We start from the raw sequence: 21,165 nt of genomic DNA, 5'->3' as shown, positions 1-21,165 counted from the left end.
GTATATATTTATAAATTATTAAAGTTTTATAATCTTACTACTTTGTCGGAGTGCTATATATTTTTAATGTGACACATAATTGTAAAAACTTTGATGTACAAAGAGTCATCCCTGGAATCTTCCGCTTCACGCTCGGTCCCCTCCCCAATCACAATACAGGATGGTTTTCAGATAATAGCAACGCTTCTGCTGTGACGGATCTCATCGAGTGTGGGCCTTGATCTACTATAACTCCTTTGAAGAGGGGTGATTCTTTACAGCTGTGGCCATAAACTACATCTGCAGGGCTAGCTGATAGCCTAGGACCGGCCTGGACAATCGGACACAGAGGAAAAGGAGTGTCAGAGGGTGCGGTAGTGAATAGGGCGAAAGGGAGGTGTCGGGCGGGCACAGGGTGTGATTCTCAGGGAAGAGCAGCGCAGATGGGGGGAGGTTTATTACCCATGCATAAGACAGAGAGCGGGGGTGACCACTGCCTGGGTGAGATGCTTGCGAGGGTGGGGAGCCATGCTAAGGATCGACAGCGTGCACAGAGTGGGTCTGGTCAAGGCATCTAAAATGGCTGCCGTGCACGACAAAAGTGTGGCATTTGAAAAAAGACAAGATGGCGCAGACAATGTTTTTCAACACTTCCTGATTTCCTTCGAATCGAACGTTAACAGACGTTGGGGCATATTACCAAAGTTAAGCGATATTTATCCCTAACGATGCATTGCAAAGATTTTTTTACCGTCAGAAATTATCGCAGATAAACCTTGCTATTATCAAGGTTTATCGCAAATACGATAAAAAACGACCGCAATGCATTAATATCGCTGAAAACTCAGCGATATTCATGCATTACCGAGCTAATGCTCTTAGCCATGTTATCCACCTCCCATTGGATAACATGGCTAAGAACTGCTCAGGGCAGCTGTTACTTTTTGGAGATATTCGCGCTTATCTCGAATATTTCCAAAAGTTGATAATAGGAGATAGCGATGTTAGCGACTGTTTCCAGTCGCTAACATCTTGGCATGCCCACTTTGCATGTCATTAGTGATAAATATCACTCACATGCAAAGTGGGGCCCAAGATGGTCGCTATCTCCTACTAGCCGTCGCTAACTGGTGTTAGCAACAGCTAGGTAATACAGATATAATTTTATCTCCGCGAAGCGGAGCGCTGTTACAGATATATATCTTGTTTTTGAACGTTAATTTCTCAAAATGCACTGAAGCACATATATTGAGACCTAGCAAAGGCACATCGGGCTACCAGTCCCTAATATTTTACCAAGTTTCGTGCAAATCCATTCAGCCGTTCGATTATTATTATTATTTTTTTTTTTTGCCCCGCGGGGCCCTTTTAAAACCTCCACATCAAACCTAGGGGGTCAGCGAGGATCTACTATGCCCCCTTATGGTCATTTGCCCCTTCGCTTTGACCTCCTCTTGTCTCTCGATCCTACCGAGAGACAAGATGGCGGCCGCTACGTACTGTTTGGAATGTTTACAGACACCGGAGAGCCAATCAGCTTCGCTTCGCAAAGCTCCGTAACGCGAAAAGTACGCGAAGCGGTGCGCTGTTAGAGATATATTTCTTTTTTTGAACGTTAATTTCTCAAAATCCACTGAAGCACATATATTGAGACCTAGCAAAGGCACATCGGGCTACCAGTCCCTACAATTTTGCCAAGTTTCGTGCAAATCCATTCAGCCGTTCGATTATTATTATTATTTTTTTTTTTTGCCCCGCGGGGCCCTTTTAAAACCTCCACATCAAACCTAGGGGGTCAGCGAGGATCTACTATTCCCCCTTATGGTCATTTGCCCCTTCGCTTTGGCCTCCTCTTGTCTCTCGATCCTACCGAGAGACAAGATGGCGGCCGCTACGGACTGTTTGGAATGTTGACAGACGCCGGAGAACCAATCAGCTTCGCTTCACAAAGCTCCGTTGCGCGAAAAGTACGCGTCCTGGAGCGCTGCCCGGTCCGCTGTTACAGATATATATCTTTTTTTAAACGTTAATTTCTCAAAATCAACTGTAGCACATATATTGAGACCTACAAAAGGCACATCGGGCTACCAGTCCCTACAACTTTGCCAAGTTTCGTGCAAATCCATTCAGCCGTTCGGGCTAAAAGTGAGGCCAACCGCCCTATGGAAAACTCAATGTTAAAAACACTTTTGGGACCCCCCTTTTTTCTCTTCCCCCCCTGGACGAACCCCCCCCCCAATTTTCAGGGGCTGCTCAGAAACAAAATGTGCCATTTTCCTGAAAATTTCAGCCAATTCCGTCCACAAACGCCAAAGTTATTAGACATAGAATTTTCAAAAAACCCATAGAGAAAAAATCCTAACTATATATACCTACTGGCGACCGCCAGTAGGTAATATTACCTACTGGCAGTCGCCAGTAGGTATATATAGTTAGGATTTTATTGAATAGGGATTTCTGAAAATTCTATGTTGAATAACTTTGGCGTTGATGGACGGAATTGGCTGAAATTTTCAGGAAAATGGCACATTTCGTTTCTGAGCGTCCCCTGAAAGTTTGGGGCGGTTTCGTCAAGCGGGGGCCGAGAATAAAGGGGGGTCCCAAAACGTGTTTTCAACATTGAGTTTTCCATAGGGCGGTTGGATTCACTTTTAGCTCGAACGGCTGAATGGATTTCCACAAAACTTGGCAAAATTGTAGGGACTGGTAGCCCGATGTGCCTTTGTTATGTCTCAAGATATATGCTCCAGTGGTTTTTACGAAAATTAACTTTGAACAATATATATTGGGCTACATTGGGCTATATATATGTTCGAGCCCAAATGTAGCCCAATGTAGCCCAATGTAGCCCAATGTAGCCCAATGTAACCCAAAGATGGCCACCAGAGACAAAAAAAACAAATGTAGCCCAAATATCAGCCAGATGTAGCCCAACTATAGCCCAATGACAGAATGTCCCAGAGTGTTCTAAAGAACAACTAGAACGCTAACAGTCTTACTTATGACAAAAGTATGGCACACCTGAAGTCATCTTGATTGGAATAAAGTGGTAACACTTAATACATTTAATCTGAAAAGGAACAAAATGAGGGGTTTCATTTTGCCATAGAAATGTTATATATATAAATATATATATATATATATATATATATATATATATATATATATATATATATATATATTACCTACTGGCGGTCGCCAGTAGGTATATATAGTTAGGATTTTTTTGAATAGGGATTTCTGAAAATTCTATGTTGAATAACTTTGGCGTTGATGGACGGAATTGGCTGAAATTTTCAGGAAAATGGCACATTTTGTTTCTGAGCGTCCCTTGAAAGTTTGGGAGGGTTTCGTCAAGCGGGGGCCGAGAAAAAAGGGGGGTCCCAAAACGTGTTTTTAACATTGAGTTTTCCATAGGGCTGTTGGACTCACTTTTAGCTCGAACGGCTGAATGGATTTCTATGAAACTTGGCAAAATTGTAGAGACTGTTTGCCCGATGTGCCTTTGCTAGGTCTCAAGATATGTGCTCCAGTGGATTTTGAGAAATTCACGTTAAAAAAAATATATATATCTGTGACAGCGTCCCGGTTGTTGTGTTGTGTGGGTGATGTAAGTACCAACATGTAGGTACCAATGAAGAGTCTAAAATTCAATGTACACTGTCTCCTCTGTAGATATTTTGTATGTTCTAATATGGGTTATTTAAATGTAAATGTGTGGAAAAGCACTTCATGCTTTAAAGCAATTGTATTTTTGAACTGATTGTTCTTTCCTCTTAGTCCTCCTCTTTGTTTTTTTTCCCCACACTCTTCTTCAGCATGATAGTTGATAAATTTGTTCCCTCAAAAAATTTATATACATAAAAAAATTATATTAAATACATTATATTTTTCCTTTAAAAGAAGAATACATATATATATATATATTCACTGAAAAAACCATAGGTTATAGACCATTTTTCCTTTAAAAGAAGAATACATATATATATATATATATATATATATATATATTCACTGAAAAAACCATAGGTTATAGACCATATATAGTTAGGAATTAGCATTTACAAAACCTTATTTTACTCACACAAAACCATTGAAATTCGCATATATAGTTAGTTGCACTAACTATATATCGCGCACCCGCAATCCACTGCTGATCATGTCACATATTACATCATTCATGACATGGTCAGTGACATCACTGATGACATCACTGATGACATCTCAAATGACATCACTGATGACATCACTGATGACAACATCCAGTGACTGTATGTTTCTGTAAAGTTAAAATATGTCTTACATATTGAAGAATGAGTGGATGTATAAGTGTCTGGATGAAGGATTTAGTAGGTGCATGACTGACTGTATGAGTGAGTGATTAAATGTGTCTCACTGAGTGCATGGGTTAGTGACTAAACTGTCTTAATTTGTGCATCATTATGTCTGTTGTTCTGTAAACTGCTGCATGTGTTGATCAGTAGCTATATGAGTAACTATATGGGTTATTGATTGGTTGCCCAAGTATTTGTATGGGAGACTGAGTGTGTGTGTGGGTGGCTGGGAGGTGTATGACTCTGTGCATAGATGTGTGAGCAGTTGATTCACTAGATGTATGGGTTCAAAAGTGCATGTGGAAACAGCTGTATGGGCGGTTGACTGTGTGCATGAGTGTATTGGTGAGTGAATGGATATCTCAGTGCTACATGTCAAAGTAAGTACATATGTAAAACACAGTACATGTGAGAGTTGACATATATAAATAACTGTGCATAAGAGCCAGTGAATGTGTGAGTGGCTGTATGGATCATTGTGAACTTGTATCAGGGATTGTATAAGAGAGTAAATATGTGTTAGTATATGTTTGAATAAGTAAGGTGTGTATAACTGTATAGTTGAGGAAATGGAGGTGTGATTGATTCTTTGCATGACTGACTAGGTGTGTGAGTAACTCCATGGATGAGTGACAGTCTGTGAGTGTCTGTTTACACTGAGTGTATCTAAGGTTATATTAGAGTCTGAAGAGGTTCATCGTATTATCACATGAATGATGTCATCAGTGATGTGATCAGTAATGTCAAATGAGATGTCATCAGTGATGTCATCAGTGAGGTCATTTGAGATGTCATCAGTGATGTCATCAGTGATGTCATCAGTGATGTCATTTGAGATGTCATCAGTGATGTCATCAGTGATGTCATTTGAGATGTCATCAGTGATGTCATTTGAGATGTCATCAGTGATGTCATCAGTGATGTCACTGACCATGTCATGAATGATGTAATATGTGACATGATCAGCAGTGGATTGCGGGTGCGCGATATATAGTTAGTGCAACTAACTATATATGCGAATTTCAATGGTTTTGTGTGAGTAAAATAAGGTTTTGTAAATGCTAATTCCTAACTATATATGGTCTATAACCTATGGTTTTTTCAGTGAATATATATATATATATATATATTCACACACTTAATAATGCATATATATAAAAAAATATTTTATTTTATTTTAATTTTTTATAAATATTTTAAATATATATAATATATTTATTGTAATTACTCTATTCACCCTAAAAACTAATCCCACCCAAGTCCCTTAAAATACCCCAGCACCCCAAAATACTAAGCCACCCTTACCCCTTAAAATATACCAGCACACTTAAACACTAACCCATCCTGACCCTAGAAATACCCCTGTACCCCAAACCTATCCCTGAACCCTAAATTACCCCTGTACCCCTGAACCCTAAAAAGACACTTGTACCCCAAATCCCAAATCTAACCCTGCACCCTAAAAATACCCCTGTACCCCAAATCCCAAACCTACCCCTGAACCCTAAAATTACCCTGTACCCCAAAACCCAAACCTACCCCTGCACCCAAAAAATTCCCCTGTACCCCAAAACCCAAACCTACCCCTGAACCCTAAAAATATCCCTGTACCTCAAAACCCAAACCTAGCCCTGAACCCTAAAAATACCACTGTACCCCAAAACCCAAAACCTACCCCTGAAACCTAAAATATCTCTGTACCCCAAAACCCAAACCTACCCCTGAACCCTAAAATACCCCTGAACCCCAAAACCCAAACCTACCCCTGAACCCTATAAATACTCCTGAACCCCAAAACCCAAACCTAGCCATGAACCCTAAAAATACCCCTGTAACCCAAAACCCAAACCTACCCCTGAACCCTAAAATACTCCTGTACCCCAAAACCCAAACCTACCCCTGAACCCTAAAATACCCCTGTACCCCAAAACCCAAACCTATCCATAAACCCTAAAAATACCCCTGTACCCCAAAACCCAAACCTACCCCTGAACCCTAAAAATACCCCTGTACCCCAAAACCCAAACCTATCCCTCAACCCTAAAAATACCCCTGTACCCCAAAACCCAAACCTAGCCCTGAACCCTAAAAATACCCCTGTATCCCAAAACCCAAACCTACCCCTAAACCCTAAAAATACCCGTGAACCCCAAAACCCAAACATATCCCTCAACCCTAAAAATACCCCTGTACCCCAAAACCCAAACCTACCCCTAAACCCTAAAAATACCCCTGTACCCCAAAACCCAAACCTACCCCTAAACCCTAAAAATACCCCTGAACCCCAAAACCCAAACATATCCCTCAACCCTAAAAATACCCCTGTACCCCAAAACCCAAAACCTAGCCCTGAACCCTAAAATACCCCTGTACCCCAACACCCAAACCTATCCCTAAACCCTAAAAATACCCCTGAATCTCATAACCCAAAACCCACCCTGAACCCTAATAAAAACCCTACACCCCAAAACCTAAACCTACCCCTTAACCCTAAAAATACCCAAGCACCCCCAAAACCAAACCTATAATCTAAAAATACCATACTCTAAAAATACACTGTGCACCCCATAAACCAAACCCACCCTTAAAATACCCCTGAAGCCCTAAAACATATACCCTTAAACTTAAATATTAAAAACATATACTTTTACCATTCATGCTTTTACAACGAATTTCATTGTAAAGGCATGCGTGATAAAAGCATATAAGATGTAATGGTATGCGTTTTAAAAGTATTGCGGAGTAATGGTACTATCATTGTGATGGTATGCGGAGTGAAGGTATGCGGAAAGAAAGTTTCGTTATAAAGGTGTTTTACCATTTAATACACGTTTGATAGTTTTTACTCCTAAAATAGTAATAATGTAATAGTCTAGCACACGTGGGAATGTGTCATTTCAATAAACTGCCGCCATAATCGAAGCCAATTATATATTTTCCATCAACAATAAATGGCAATGAAAAGTCTAGAAAAATATTGCCCGATTTAGAGTTTGGCATGCAGAGTATCCTATTACAGATGTCGCATAGGACCCTGTCCTCCAAATGAATGGTGCTCCCGCTCCATTTAGAGTTGGGCAGACTATCATATTTCTAATGCAGCAATCCACAGACTCTGCTGTTGGAAACCCTTAGACTGTTTGCCCAATAGAGTTGGGGTTTTCGATGTAGGCACATTTGGCCATCTGCCATATTGAGAGTGGACGGTCTGATGTACTTTTTTCTGATCAAGGTCACCGGGTAAAGTCCCCAACTTTGGGAGTTTGTTTTTTTGTTTTTGGGAAACAAACACGTTTGATGAGCAACAGTCGCTTGCCAAACTTTCCGTGCTTTCAGAGGAGGTGCTGCCATGGCAATTACCCCACCAAAGGCACAGATATATTTTCAAAGTCAGAAAAGATCTAAAAATATGGAGGTTTGTAATCCAACCAGAGTGGAAGAGAAAATGTACCACCTGTCACTATCACAATGAGGCTCTCACAGCTTAAGTCTCATTACATCTTAACAATTGTCATCCAAGGATTTTAGGACTGTTTACAAAGCAGTTGGTCTTCTGTCTCGTGGTTTGAAATTTTGTAACTAGTTTTTTGATATGGCACAATGGGGACATAATATAAGTTTACCCATTATGTGTCCCTACATATATATTTACAAACACAGGTAATCTTACCATCTATTGCAGCATTGGTCACAGAAGCATAATACATGCTTTTTTCTATAGGAAGCCCGATGCAGGTAGGAACAACGTAGCGTATTTCAGGAGACAGCAGAGGTTTGGTCCAATGCACATCAAGGCTCCCTTGTAGGCTTCTCAAGAGGTCACTGAGTTTGGGGAATTTTTTTTCTGTTTGGTAAAACACCTGCAACAAAGCATATACTTCAATAGGCAATGTAGCATTCCAAGCTGACCCAAGTGCAAGGGGGTATTCATCAGTTGCGAAATGTTAATTTTAAACGACAAAGGTGATAACAATGAATAACAAAATTGTTAAAAACTGTTTGTATAATTCATCAAATCAAACGTTTGGTGCTGCTAATAAAATATTCTTTAGTTTACCAGTATCTAATCCTACATGGAACATTATACGACTACTAGTGGTGTTTTTTTTTTATCAATGATCGGGTAACAGTTAAACACCAAGGTCCAGATTTATCAAACTTTTTCGCAATGTAAAGCAGCAAGCCACCTTGAAAGGGAGAGGTAGGAATGTGCGATATTTCACCTTATATGGTGCATTTCTGTCCTCTCCTTGCTGGCGCACTTTGGTCTGCCTACTGCAAATGCAGACACTTTTTTGTCATGGTGCAAGGCTCCCCGCGTTGCAGGCAGGATTGTTTTGGGGCAGGTAGGCACACCTTCCTGCAAAAAAATAACCCTCTGATGCTTTTTCCTGTTTATTTGTGTGCAGCAGACGTAGAAAGAGGTAAAACCGAGGAGAAAAAAAAGAGATTTCTCCTCATTATGCCTCGCCAAGTAAGATTGAACATCTGACGCATTCCCAGGTCAACCACTCATCGAAAATCTGGAAATGCACCAAAATCCATGGGTTTATGAGTGGGACCACCCATGCTCCATTCATGGAACGCATTCCTAACTCAAAGGCAACTCAGTTGCAAGGCAGCAACTTGCGCTTCGTTGTGTTACTCCAGAATTAGGAAGCACTGCGAAACCACGCAAGGCGGCACCATGTGTTGCTTGGTAAATCTGACTTTAATGTTTCGTTACCTTGTGTGGCGCAAGGGCAATACAACACTATGACAAATCTAGCCCCAACTTTCTCACTTGTCTCTTTCTCTAGGTCCATCAAGTGGTACGAATGTGTAGTTAGGTTTTGCACAGGTTTGAAAATCCCTCATTTTAAATGCAGAAAATAAATAGGTGTTTTTAACTTTTTAGATTCTGGTAGTGACGAGGGAGAAGCTTGGTGTTTGAAAAACGTTTTGGCAGGTGCACATTGCACCTTCCTTCACCAGCACCGCAGTACCAAACCTCCAGGTCCAATAAACAGGCTACATCACAATAAAACTACATTTCAGCTAATAAGCAAAAATACAAAAGCAATTATACACCAAAAAGGCTCACATACTGAAGTAATTTTTTCATTCACAATCGAATATAGAAAATGATTTCAAATTTTAAATGATGCTTCTTTATTTATATAAACGTTATTCATTTTCAGATTTCTTAATTATGGAAACAGTTGCGGTTCCCTGACTAGGCTTCGGGAATCCCTAGGGGTCCTGGGACCACAGGTTAAGAACCACTGATGTATGGCTTACCTCGACTGCACGCTTAATGCTGTCCTTGTCGAGCTTAGCAAAGAAGATCTCTTGTCCAAACAACTTCAGGTACGCAGATGCCAGCGGTGCATGGGTTGGCAATGCTTTCCACTCAGATAGCTGCAGGGAAATATAATGTTAAGTACCCGATTTGCACTGTTACATGACGGTAATCACACGATGACAGACACAGACCGATCCGTGTGGTATAAATAATGTAGTGAGCTGGCCGAACCTTTCCAAAGCTTAGGCACAGATGTTACAAGGAGTGGCACTTCTCTAATGACATCGAAGCCCTGCAGTCTAGATTACACACAGTCCTTTTGTGCGATGCTTCATAATGCAATGCAACAAATTTAAACATTTATTTTATTAGTGAAAATCATTGGCAACTAAATTATAGATTTAATACATGTGAAAGCTTTTTCAGTAAAATGGCTCCTTCATATGTAGATATTAAACCAAACTACAGAGCCAAGATAAACAAAAATGTCATTGGTCAGTCCGCTCACTTCTCACATTTAAGATGATTCGATTATCATCCGAGCTTCGAAGGGTAAGAAGGCAATTGTCAAATAAAATGAAATGTGCTTGGTGCCAATCTTGATTTCCTTTCCTTTGCATACCTTTTGCCTTTCTGTGATAAAGAAGGTCCTTGAAAATTCCTGCTGAGTTATTCCACATCTAAATAAAAGAATGCCAGCTTTCTAGAGCGAACGTCAGATTGTGGACCAGGTGACATAGGCAATTATCCACCACCGACAGATGGCACTCGCAACATGGTCATTTCAAACTGTGCAAGGAGGGTTTAATGGATTCTGAGCCCCACCTAAAATGGCAGTAGGCAGCACTCGCACTGCACACCAGCCTCAGGGAGCCAAAGCACACACAAAAGAAGTGTTCTTCTGTGCAACAAATTACATACAGGGTGCTAACAATTTACCTAAAGGGTGGTAGGCACATTATGAGCAGCGTGCACGGCAAGTAGGCATGCACCCATTGCAGAATTATTTTAAGGGCAAATTATACAGCATGGCTCCAGTGTGGTTTAATTTTGTATTAGGCCATCTTAGATTCAAATATTTTGACCGGCACATGGCCAAACAACCTGACCCTCCACAAGGAGCAGCTTTGGTGGCAGGAACATGTGCTAGGGATGCTAGGGTAGTCAGAAGGTATTGATGTCCACTCACAGTGTGAATGAAGTGATTACGTTTGGTGTTCAATATGTTTCTGGTATAGTTATTTTCACCAAAGCATAGTTCAGTGTTCTCCTTTCAGATGTTTTTTTATTGAGATTACTGAGGGCCTGAAGTTACACAGCTGAAGTGCTGTCTGAAAATGTGTCTTTGCACGATATCTATGAGACATGCGTTTTAGTTCTTCATGAAATGGTAAATTTATTTTCTAAGCAAGGAGTTTGACAGTGGGGTACACCCGCTTTCATGTGGTGAAGGCTAAATCTCCCCTATCTCAAAGGTTCAGAGAGTCACGTGGGTGCATATTTATCAAATATTCATTCAGCGCAACGCAACAAGCCACCTTTCTGAGCTATGCTGCATGAAAGGCAGAGGGCAGGAATGTGCTGTACTTAACATTATACAGCACATTCCTGCTCTGTGCCTCCACTGGTGCATAAACTGCTGTCTAGCTCCTACGGAATCATCCTTATATCATGGTGCAATGGTGCCTGCATTGTAGGTAGGATTGTTTTTTTGCAGGAAGTAACACTTTCTTGCACAAAAACAATTCTCTGAGGCTATTTCCTCATTCTACGTGTAATGTACAATTCAACACGTGTAGATAGAGGAAAAAATGAAGAGAAATATTCATACTTCTCCTTGTTAAGCCTCCCATGGAGAGGAGTAGCTTTTTAACACCCAGGTCTACCACTAATGGTAAATCTGTCATTGCTCCAAAATCCATGGGTGGAAGAGTGGGAACAACAATGCTCCACGTATTGAAAGCCTCGCTGGGGCAACCTACACTGCTTTGGGCTACTCCACATTTACCAAGCCACGCAGTGCCACACAAGGTGGCCCTGCGTGGCTTGGTAAATGCCATTCTAGTTCTTACCTCGCCCTTGCGTGGCACAAGGGTGATGCAAAGTCTTTGATACATTTGCACCTGGGTTTCCACTGCAGCTTGCCTTTTGGACTATCGGAGGGAGACATGGGTGGAATTGCCCTGCACTGTGGGATACCCCAGAATCCATGGGAATACCATCTTTAGGCTGCACAAACAGCTGTCATAAAATCGAAATTAAGGGAGTTCTCGCACTCATATATATATACACACACATGCACACACACACACACACTCACACACACACACACACACTCTCTCCCTTACTCGTCTCGCTCTCTATATATGTTATGGTATTTTAATTTAGATGCAGAATTTCTACAGCTGCCGTTTCCCCCCTTATAACACTCCTGGTATTATAGGTGCAAATATTGCAGGTCATTATTTTCACATTATATTTTCTTTGGATGTTTTTAATTAAACAAGAACAAAAATTTGCGTAAGACACTTTAGTCTTTGATCAAACACAATAAGTGAAGCATGAAATGCATGTAGGCATGAGCACATTTGTTTTGCAACCATTTGGGATGCAAATGAAGCAGTTTTATTTTCTAATCTATAGGAATGTGTCGCAAACACGTGCAATGTGATATTAGTCCTGGTGCACATATAGGATTTCCTGGAACTGACGAAGAGCTTACATTTATAGTGTAAGCTCTCATTTCCATCCAGTTTCTGCCACTAGGAGAATGTACTTTCACCGACAGATATAGTGTATAGCTTACCTTTTTCAAAATATGTCTAATTTCATTACCACCTTGTGCTCTGCTACTCCAGTTGTCCAAGTGTCTTTTCATTATCACTTCTTGAATCCCTTCAGCTCGAAGTCCAACCTGTTAAATATATATTTGAAGCAAGAAACAATTAGTTTCTGTCAACTTGAAAGCGTGATAAGCTCAAAAAAGTTGAATTAAACCTCAAACCTCAAAAAGGTCCGTAGTTACTCCCAAGAGGTAAGCCTTGATGTTGGCAATAACAGCTGTTGGAAGAGTGGTGGCTGCTTTGTTTATGGCAAATAGATTTGTAGAAAAACCGCTCATGATTGCATCTGTAAAAAAAACAGGAACAGTACACATAGACAGATAAAGTCTACTGCATTAAGCATTAGCAAATGTTCTTTTGCTTCTTCTGTCTCTGATGTATGAATATATAACATTCAAGTTAGCTACTTCGACCACAAGTGAGCAAAGGCAGTCTTACATTAAGGCCTTGTTTAAATCGTGCTCTCATGTCTTTTTAACATCTTTTTGGGGCTTTTCATAGAATGTACTGCTAATACATTTACATTTTTCAATGTCGCATAATAAACATTTAGAAGAACCCAGCCATTGGCGTCTCCTCCGCTAAGGCAGAGGAGCGTCGCCACACTGCCTGTTGAACAGTGGAAAATAAAAGTAAAATGATGATAACAAGAAGTTATTATCATTTTATTTTGCTTTACGACTCTAGCCAGGTCGATTGGGGAAGGGCTGGGCTGCCTGCCGTCAGAGGGAGCAGGAGCGGTTTGCACTCTCTCCCTAAGTGTGCATGAGGGCTTGGCCAGCCCTTTGGGGCCCCCAAACAGTCATACGCTCTTGGCATGTTATCCACTGAGCTGTGTTGCACAGCCCAGTGGAGAACATGCCCAGCCTCCCAGATACTTCCTGAGCAGCCAAACAGGCCGCTCAGACCAATCACTAGGCTGCTCATGCAGCGTTGTGATTGCCTTGGAGAGTCCGGGAGCCGGGGTGCTTCTGGTGCAGCAGAGAAGAAGGAGAAGAGATGTGCGGCGGCGAAGAAGGAGGTACGTTTATTTTTATTTTTTTCATCCGTCCCCCGCCACACCACCCCTGTTCTAAGGGAGGTTCCACTAGACCCAATAGTTCCCTTCAGCTAAAAGTGCATTCAGTTGTGTTTCATTGACCCCACCTCTCACATTCAAGCCCAATGTGAAGTAGTATAGAAAGATTTGGGGCTTCAGTAGGTCTTACTTAACTATAGCTACGTGTCTAGGGCTGTATCAGCATCAGCTCTACCTGGCGAGATCTGGCATAGTCCAAAGTGATGTACTGTTGTCCATAAAATCAATGGATAGTGTGAAGAAGTACAAGGGTAGCCAGAATGATGAAATATGTTCTTCTTTATTTCAGGATCATATAGCAGAAGCGTCCTACCCACAGGACACACAGCAGCAACTGACAGCAGAGTACTTGGTAACTAGGCACCAAAACATTCCACATTCTAGAGCTGCCTCCATGAGTTACATACATTAACTAGATAAAGAACAAGCGGTACGTACAAAGCAGTAACATAGGTAAATCCCAGACACCTTCCCCCAAACACAAACATATAAACAATGGCTGATATCCTCAGTTGCAAACAATCATGTATTGTCACAGGAGTTGCACAGGTGTGGGTACTCCAGCACAGAGGAGAAATACACTTGGAAGAATTGGGTTGAGAATGAGAATGAGAATCGGAAGAAACAGAAGGACGTACAAGAGCAATACTACCAAGGTTCCAAATGCGCCCATCATCAAGTTTCACAGCATTAAGGAATAAATAATGTAATAACTTGGCGAGGAGTAGAGAACTTTGTACCTCCGGACTTCTGTGGAAATCGTACTCTCACACAATCACCTATGTTAACTCTTTGTCTGAGATCAAAGTTGCCTTTCCTTATTGCAAACTTTAGATCCTGGAGAATCCTCCACTGAGGATCCTAAGGAACACTAATGTCAGCCCCATTCCCTCTCATACAAGATTGAAACAAATGGGTATTAGGTGTACATCCCCTGAACAACTCAGAAGGAGAAGGAACTTTTCCAGTGGTAGACTGGGGAGTCAACCGGTAAGCCACAACCTTCTCAAATATTGCAGCTCTCCAGTCACGACCGTGTTCCTTAGCTGACTGAATAGATTATTTTAATACAATACGCGGTTGAATCTCTCAACCATCCCATTACATTCTGGGTGATAGAGAGAGCACCGTTTATGAACAATTCCCTTCTTAGCTAGAAAGCCCTCCATTACTCTTGACACCAGTTGTACAACATTGTCAGTCAGGAGAGACTCAGGAAGGCCTTCCCTGTAGAAAATGCCTTCTATAATTGTTATGACATCTCTGGTTTCAATACCCTGAGTGACCTTGACCTCTGGCCCCCTAGAGTATATATCGATAAGTACCATAACATAAAACTGGCCTGTCTTGGAAGAAAAAGGACCCAGAAAATCAAGTGCCATATATTGCCAACATCTAATTGGAGATTCACAAACTACAATTGGTTGAGTTCTAGTTTTGCACACTTTGTCACACATCCTACACTCAGAGCAGTCTCTGACCAGCTGTTCCACAAGGATATCGATACCTGGCCACCAGAAGTGCAAACAAACTCTCTCCTTTGTTTTCGAGATGCCCTGGTGGCCATCATGTGCCAAATGAATGATTTTCTGCCAAAGAGAGGACAGAAGAACAAGGCGTGTCCCTCTCCACAAACGATCATTTTACAGTGAGAGTTCCTGTCTCATATTCCAACATTTTCATGCATCCTCAGACAGGGACTTACAGCCTGATTCATCAAGCTAAATTGCGCCCGCAATCGCTGCGAAAAAGCAATTGCGGGCGCAATGTCGGTAATCGGCATTCATCATTAAATCGCAAACACATAATAGCGAATACGCAATAATATTCGCAGAAACCCGGTAGAAGAGCATTAGCGAATCGGAAATTGCGACTATCCACAGAAGTTGCGAATTAAATTGCGGTTTCGCTATACAATCGCAATCGGTATTCATGAAATACCGCAAATAGCGAAAAACCCAAAAATCGCTGTTTGCGCGGCGCAAATTAAGGACAACTCAAAGCAGGTGGTAACCATAAAAGCCATGTAAAAAAAATTTCAAATAACAGTTGGCCAATCAGTAACAGGTTCAGGGCTGCCCAATCACACATAAGGACATTCAGCAGCAGCATTAGGAGTTCCACAATGCCAGGAATGTACATGGTCGTGAGGCGCCGAAGGCTACAGCGAGCAGCACGGAGGAGAGGCCAGATCCAGGAGAGGATATTCCGCCTGCGGGTGACCTTGCTGGGGCAAACAAGAGAGCAGATATATGCTAAATACAGGCTAAATGGGGAAATGATAATCCAGCTCATACACGACCTTGACCCCCTGATGCAGCACCCAACAAGGCGTACCAATGCGGTGCCTACACATGTGCAGGTATTGTGTAGTCTGCACCTCCTGGCCTCTGGGAGCTTCCAGGGGATAGTAGCGGCTGCTGGGGGGATATCCCAGCCCACCATGTCACGCTGCCTCAAGACTTTTGTTGACGCAATGCTGACCCAGCTACACCGATACATAAAATTTCCCACCAGTCAACAGGAATTGCACTTGACCAAGCTACAATTCTACAATGTAGCACATTTTCCTCATGTACTCGGATGCATAGACTGCACCCACGTCGCCATCTGCCCACCAGCTGCCACGGAGTATATGTTCCGCAATCGGAAGTCCTACCACTCCCTCAACATACAGATGGTCTGCAATGCCAAGACCTACATCACTGACATTGTGGCCCAGTACCCAGGGAGTACCCATGACTCCTATATATTCCGGCACAGCGGCCTCCACACACGACTGGCCAGGGGAGACTTTGGGGAAGGACACCTACTTGGTAAGTACACTTTGTCAACAATGTCACATTGCTATGAAGTAGCAGCGCAGCACAGGCACTCACCCTCTGCTCCTCTCATTCAGGTGACAGTGGCTACGCCCTCCGTGATTACCTCCTCACCCCATACCTCAACCCTGCTACACCCCAGCAACGGCGCTACAATGTTGCGCACGTTCGGACAAGGAACTGCATAGAAAGGACATTTGGGTTGCTCAAAAGCAGGTTCCGCATACTGCACAAGACAGGTGGGGCCATGTATTACAGTCCTGCAATGTGCTGCCGCATTGTGGCTGTCTGTGCAATACTGCATAACATTGCAACCAAGCGCCGGATACCAGTCGACATATCTGGCAGTGAATCTGAAGGGGACGACCGGCCACCTGCTCATGCGCGCCTTGCACACAGGGAGAATCCTGCTGAAGGCCACAGACGTCGCAACCACATCACACTGAACAGTTTCTGATGCACCCTCCACCCTCACCTCACAAATCACAAATGCATGCAAAAATCTATAATGACACTACGCCAATGTGTGCTGTTAAAATAAATATATTTGTTTCATTCATTCACAATAATGGTAAAACTATTAATGTTGACTTTCCTAACAGTATTTCAGCATACTGCTGTGCGATAGGACAGGGCAGGCTTATACTCAGCCTGTGCCTGTAAGAGTCATAGAAAGTCATGTGCGCCTCCTGCGCGTACCACCCAAACGCCTCTGTGGCTCATCCTCATCCATGGCACGTGCAGCTGCTGTGGGCCTGGTGCTGCGCCTTAGTGTCCCTACATGTGAGGCAGAGTGGCTGCTCAAACTAGATCTCCCCTCACTGGCATCATCACCCCCAACAGTGGCAGGTAGATCAGGATGGTGTAGTGCTGTCACAGCACAGGTCAGGTGCTCAAGGACCCTGGCCACATCCTCGCAGCACTGGATGAGCTGCTGCTGCTGCGCAAGGGACCGCCGCGACAACTGTGATGTGGCATTGCTAATTATATAATTGGACCTGGTGTAGGCGGTCAGCCTGGTCAATAGCTGCGTTGCGCTGCGATGTATTTGCAGCAGTGCTGGCCTCCATGGCTGTAGTCATGCGGGCCATACCCTCACCCACACCTGCCATGGCTGCAGACATGCGGTCCATCCGGTCCCCCACTCCGGCAACATTGCGCCCAATGTTGTAGAGCTGTAGCTGTATGGCACCTTGCTGCCGTGCTTGCAGCTGATGGATACGGAGCATGCGTCTTTCCACGCTCACTCTCAGCAGCGCCGGTCCAATCCCCCTCCTGCCGCTAGGTGCATTGGTCTGCAGGCGAGGCGTGCCACGCCTGCTCTGCTGGCCTGACACAGTGGGTGGCCGCTGTGTTGGCGCTGTCGCAGGCCCTGATGTAGTAGCACCAGCTGCTGGTGGTGTCACGGCAGGCGTTGTTGGTGCGCCAGACGCAGGAGGCACCCTGGTGGTGGATCTGGCTGCGGTAGTATTTGCTGGGGCAGGGGCTGGTGGCACCCTGGTGGTGGATCTGGCTGCGGTAGTATTTGCTGGGGCAGGGGCTGGTGGCACACTGGTGGTGGATCTGGCTGCGGTAGTATTTGCTGGGGCAGGGGCTGGTGGCACCCTGGTGGTGGATCTGGCTGCCGTAGTATTTGCTGGGGCAGGGGCTGGTGGCCCACTGGTGGTTGATCTGGCTGCCGTAGTATTTGCTGCGCTAGACGCAGGAGGCACACTGGTGGTGGATCTGGCTGCGGGAGTAGTTGCTGGGGCAGGGGCTGGTGGCTGTGTATGTGGCGGCACCTCCTCCTCCTCATCCGGTGCCTCCTCATCTATTTGCAGCCTCTCGCTGTCGCTGCTGTCTGCACCACCTGTGAGGGGAAGTGGACGTTCATTAGTTGCATGTATCTGTCACACGTGCAGTTGCTACATGCATGCTGGGTGACATTCCCTGACTGGCTATGGCTTTGCGTACTTTGGAACCTGTCTGGCTGCATTGTGGTAAATCTACATTGTGGCCACACTACATGTCCCACAATGCTTCAGGGCATTACCTGATGTGGAATGATGGCATGACTATGGAACAATATGGGAGGCTAATTGGTCATGGACATTCATAGGGGACAGGGTCGCAGTCGCATGCCACTTACCTCGGGTATCTTGGGTTGTGCGGGATGAGTCCATACGAGTCACTCCGATGACCGCCTCTGTCTCCAGGGTGTTCTCTACCTGGTCCTCCATGGGGGTGTTTGGAGGGACTGTAGGTTCTCCCCCTCCTGTGCCCGATGATTCTCCAAGGCGCTCTGCCACCCTCTCTTTGGCACGACCTCGGAGGTCGTACCAGCGTTTTTTTAATTCGTCCAGTGACCTGTCGGCCACACCCACGGAGTTCACCGTCGACGCTATACCCTGCCAGATCCTGCATTTTTCCTGTTCTGCCACCCTCCTGGAGTCCTTCCCAAACAGTTTGGAGTGGTTGGCCACCACCCCTTCAATTAAATTCTCCAGCTCCTGCTCGGAGAATTTCAGCTTTCTCTTCCGCCCTGTGGTGTTGCTGGGCCCAGGAACTGGCTCCTCTGACATTGCTGCACTGTACTTGCTCAGTACTTTCCTGACAGATTTGCTGGAGCTCTTCCAGTTGCTGACTCGAGGTCTGCCTCACTGTGGTGTATGGGGGTGGGCCCTGGCTGCTTCCTGGTTGTGATGTCATCGCTGTGCTCGACATGCGACTTCCCGTTTTCCCGATCTCGCGCTATTTTAGGTCCCGCTATTGACGATCTCGCTATCAGAGAATTCGCAATTCCGACACGGATGTTGCCGGAAATAGCGATTTATATGCGATTTTCGGAAGTCGCAACCGGTATTTGCGGCCGCGTGCGAATCGCTTTTTTTTTCTCTAAATTATTCATGAATACCGTTTTGCGTGTCCTTAATAGCGAGTCGCTATAATTCGCTATTAGGGCCACGCAAACCGTCCCGTTGATGAATCAGGCTGTTAATACCTGTCCACCCATCAGACACAAACTTGCAAACTTCAAACAATACATTGTCATTTATCAATATTTCTCTCTATTCCATTTCAGATACAACACCTTCAACAACCTCACCCACCTTGAAATTGTCTATTTCCCATGTGTCTTCAGGGTCAAGATCAGTAGAGCATTTTGGTATTTACCGGGAGAGACAATCAGTCTCTCAATGTTGTCTAGCCCAGGGATATACTTGATAACAAAATTGAAATCTTGAAGTGCTATAACCCATTTACAAATCCTAGAAGAAACAGAATCTAGATCCTTCTTGCAAAATAGGTCTTTGAGATCCGAATGAACAACAAAAGAAGTGCCCCAGAGAAATATCGTGAATTTCTTGATTGCCCAAAAAATGCAAAGTACTTCATTTTCAATTACTGAGTACTGCAATTCTGGACCAACAAAAGCTCTCGAAAGAAACATAATAGTTTCTTTTTTCCCATCTTTTATTTGTTTAAGGGCAGCTCCTAATCCTTTTGAACTAACATCAGTGACAAGGACGGAGTCCAAGGAAGTGTCGAAGCTCTGTAAGGAAGGAGCAGAATTGAGTGCACTTTTGATTTCTTCAAATTCTAATTGGCACTGTGTTGACCATAGAAACTTCATCCCTTCTTAAGAAGAGCCCTGAGAGTATGAGTATGGCAGGCAAAGCGTGGCACAAACTTATTATATTATTCGGCCATACACAAGAAAGTTACCAGCTCCTCCCTGGAATGGGAATCCGGTAGTTCATCTATGGTATTTACTAAGCGAACGTTGGGTCTGACTTCATCACATGTCAAGCGATGACCAAGATAATCAATTTCAGAAAGGTCACTGTTATCACCTGTGTGGCATCTCCTTGCATGGCAAAATGTTTCTTGCTACGAAACTGCAGCATTCCATGCCACGGAGATGACCTGCCACGTACTATGTGGACCCGAGGTGCCTGTCGTTGGGGCGCTGTGAGGAGCTGATGATTACTGAGTTGTGTGGGGTGATCTAATCAACAGACACGGTTATGTTTCCTTACCTTGGGACCGACTGGGGATTTAATAATGAGCACGCAGCCTGGGACAGCACCTATTTAGGTTTCAGTAGGACTGCATTTCCCAGAATACCATCGGGCATGGAAAAGTCCCATTCGGGCAGGGAAAGCAATGAAAGTCCACACAGCTGCCCAATCTTTGTGCAGCAGCCAGTGAACAAGGGTAGGATTCCCGAAACATGTTTGGCAATGCCGATGGTGGAGATGATTGTTACGTGCTTGTTGCCCACATTTAAACGGAGGTACTGTTATCAACTGTGTGGCATCTCCTTGCATGGCAAAAATGTTCTTGATACGGAAGTGCGGTGTGCCATGCCACGGAGATGCCCTACCACGTACTCTGTGGACCTGGGGTGCCTGTTGTTGGGGCACCGTGAGGAGCTGATGATTACAGAGTTGGGTGGAGTGATCTAATCAATAGACACAGTTACGTATCCTTACCTTGGGACCCACTGGGGATTGAATTATGAGCACGTAGCCTTGTGCAGCACCTATTTAGGTGTCAGTAGGACTGCATTTCCCAGAATACCATTGGGCATGGAGAAGTTCCATTCGGGCGGGGAAAGCTATGAAAGTCCACACTGCTGCTGGGACTTTGTGCTGCTGCCAGTAAACAAAGGGCGGGATGCCCGAAACATGTTTGGCAAAGCCGATGGTGGAGATGATTGTCACGTGCCTGTCCCCTAAATTAAAACGGAGGTACTGTTATCACCTGTGTGGCATCTCCTTGCATGGCAACATTTTTCTTGATATGGAAGTACGGCATGCCACACTGCCGAGGTGCCCTGCCA

At 44.0% G+C, this 21,165-nt stretch overlaps 1 protein-coding gene across 1 annotated transcript in view; it reads right to left on the bottom strand.

Moving 5' to 3' along the window:
• The window catches only part of LOC144766461 (vitellogenin-1-like), a 1,095,729-nt gene that overhangs the window by 601,131 nt on the left and 473,433 nt on the right, over positions 1–21,165 (bottom strand). Inside the window, exons 14-17 of the mRNA XM_078650353.1 lie at positions 12,602–12,726; positions 12,404–12,511; positions 9,594–9,713; positions 7,984–8,173 (exon numbers count right to left, since the gene is read on the bottom strand). Coding sequence (XP_078506479.1) covers positions 7,984–8,173; positions 9,594–9,713; positions 12,404–12,511; positions 12,602–12,726 — 543 coding nt within the window. The remainder of the gene's footprint in view (positions 1–7,983; positions 8,174–9,593; positions 9,714–12,403; positions 12,512–12,601; positions 12,727–21,165) is intronic.

Source organism: Lissotriton helveticus, chromosome 1_1, assembly GCF_964261635.1.
Source record: "Lissotriton helveticus chromosome 1_1, aLisHel1.1, whole genome shotgun sequence".
Lineage (NCBI taxonomy): Eukaryota > Metazoa > Chordata > Amphibia > Caudata > Salamandridae > Lissotriton > Lissotriton helveticus.
The sequence above is the reverse complement of the archived record's forward strand: the minus strand, read 5'-3'. Positions and strand labels throughout refer to the sequence as shown.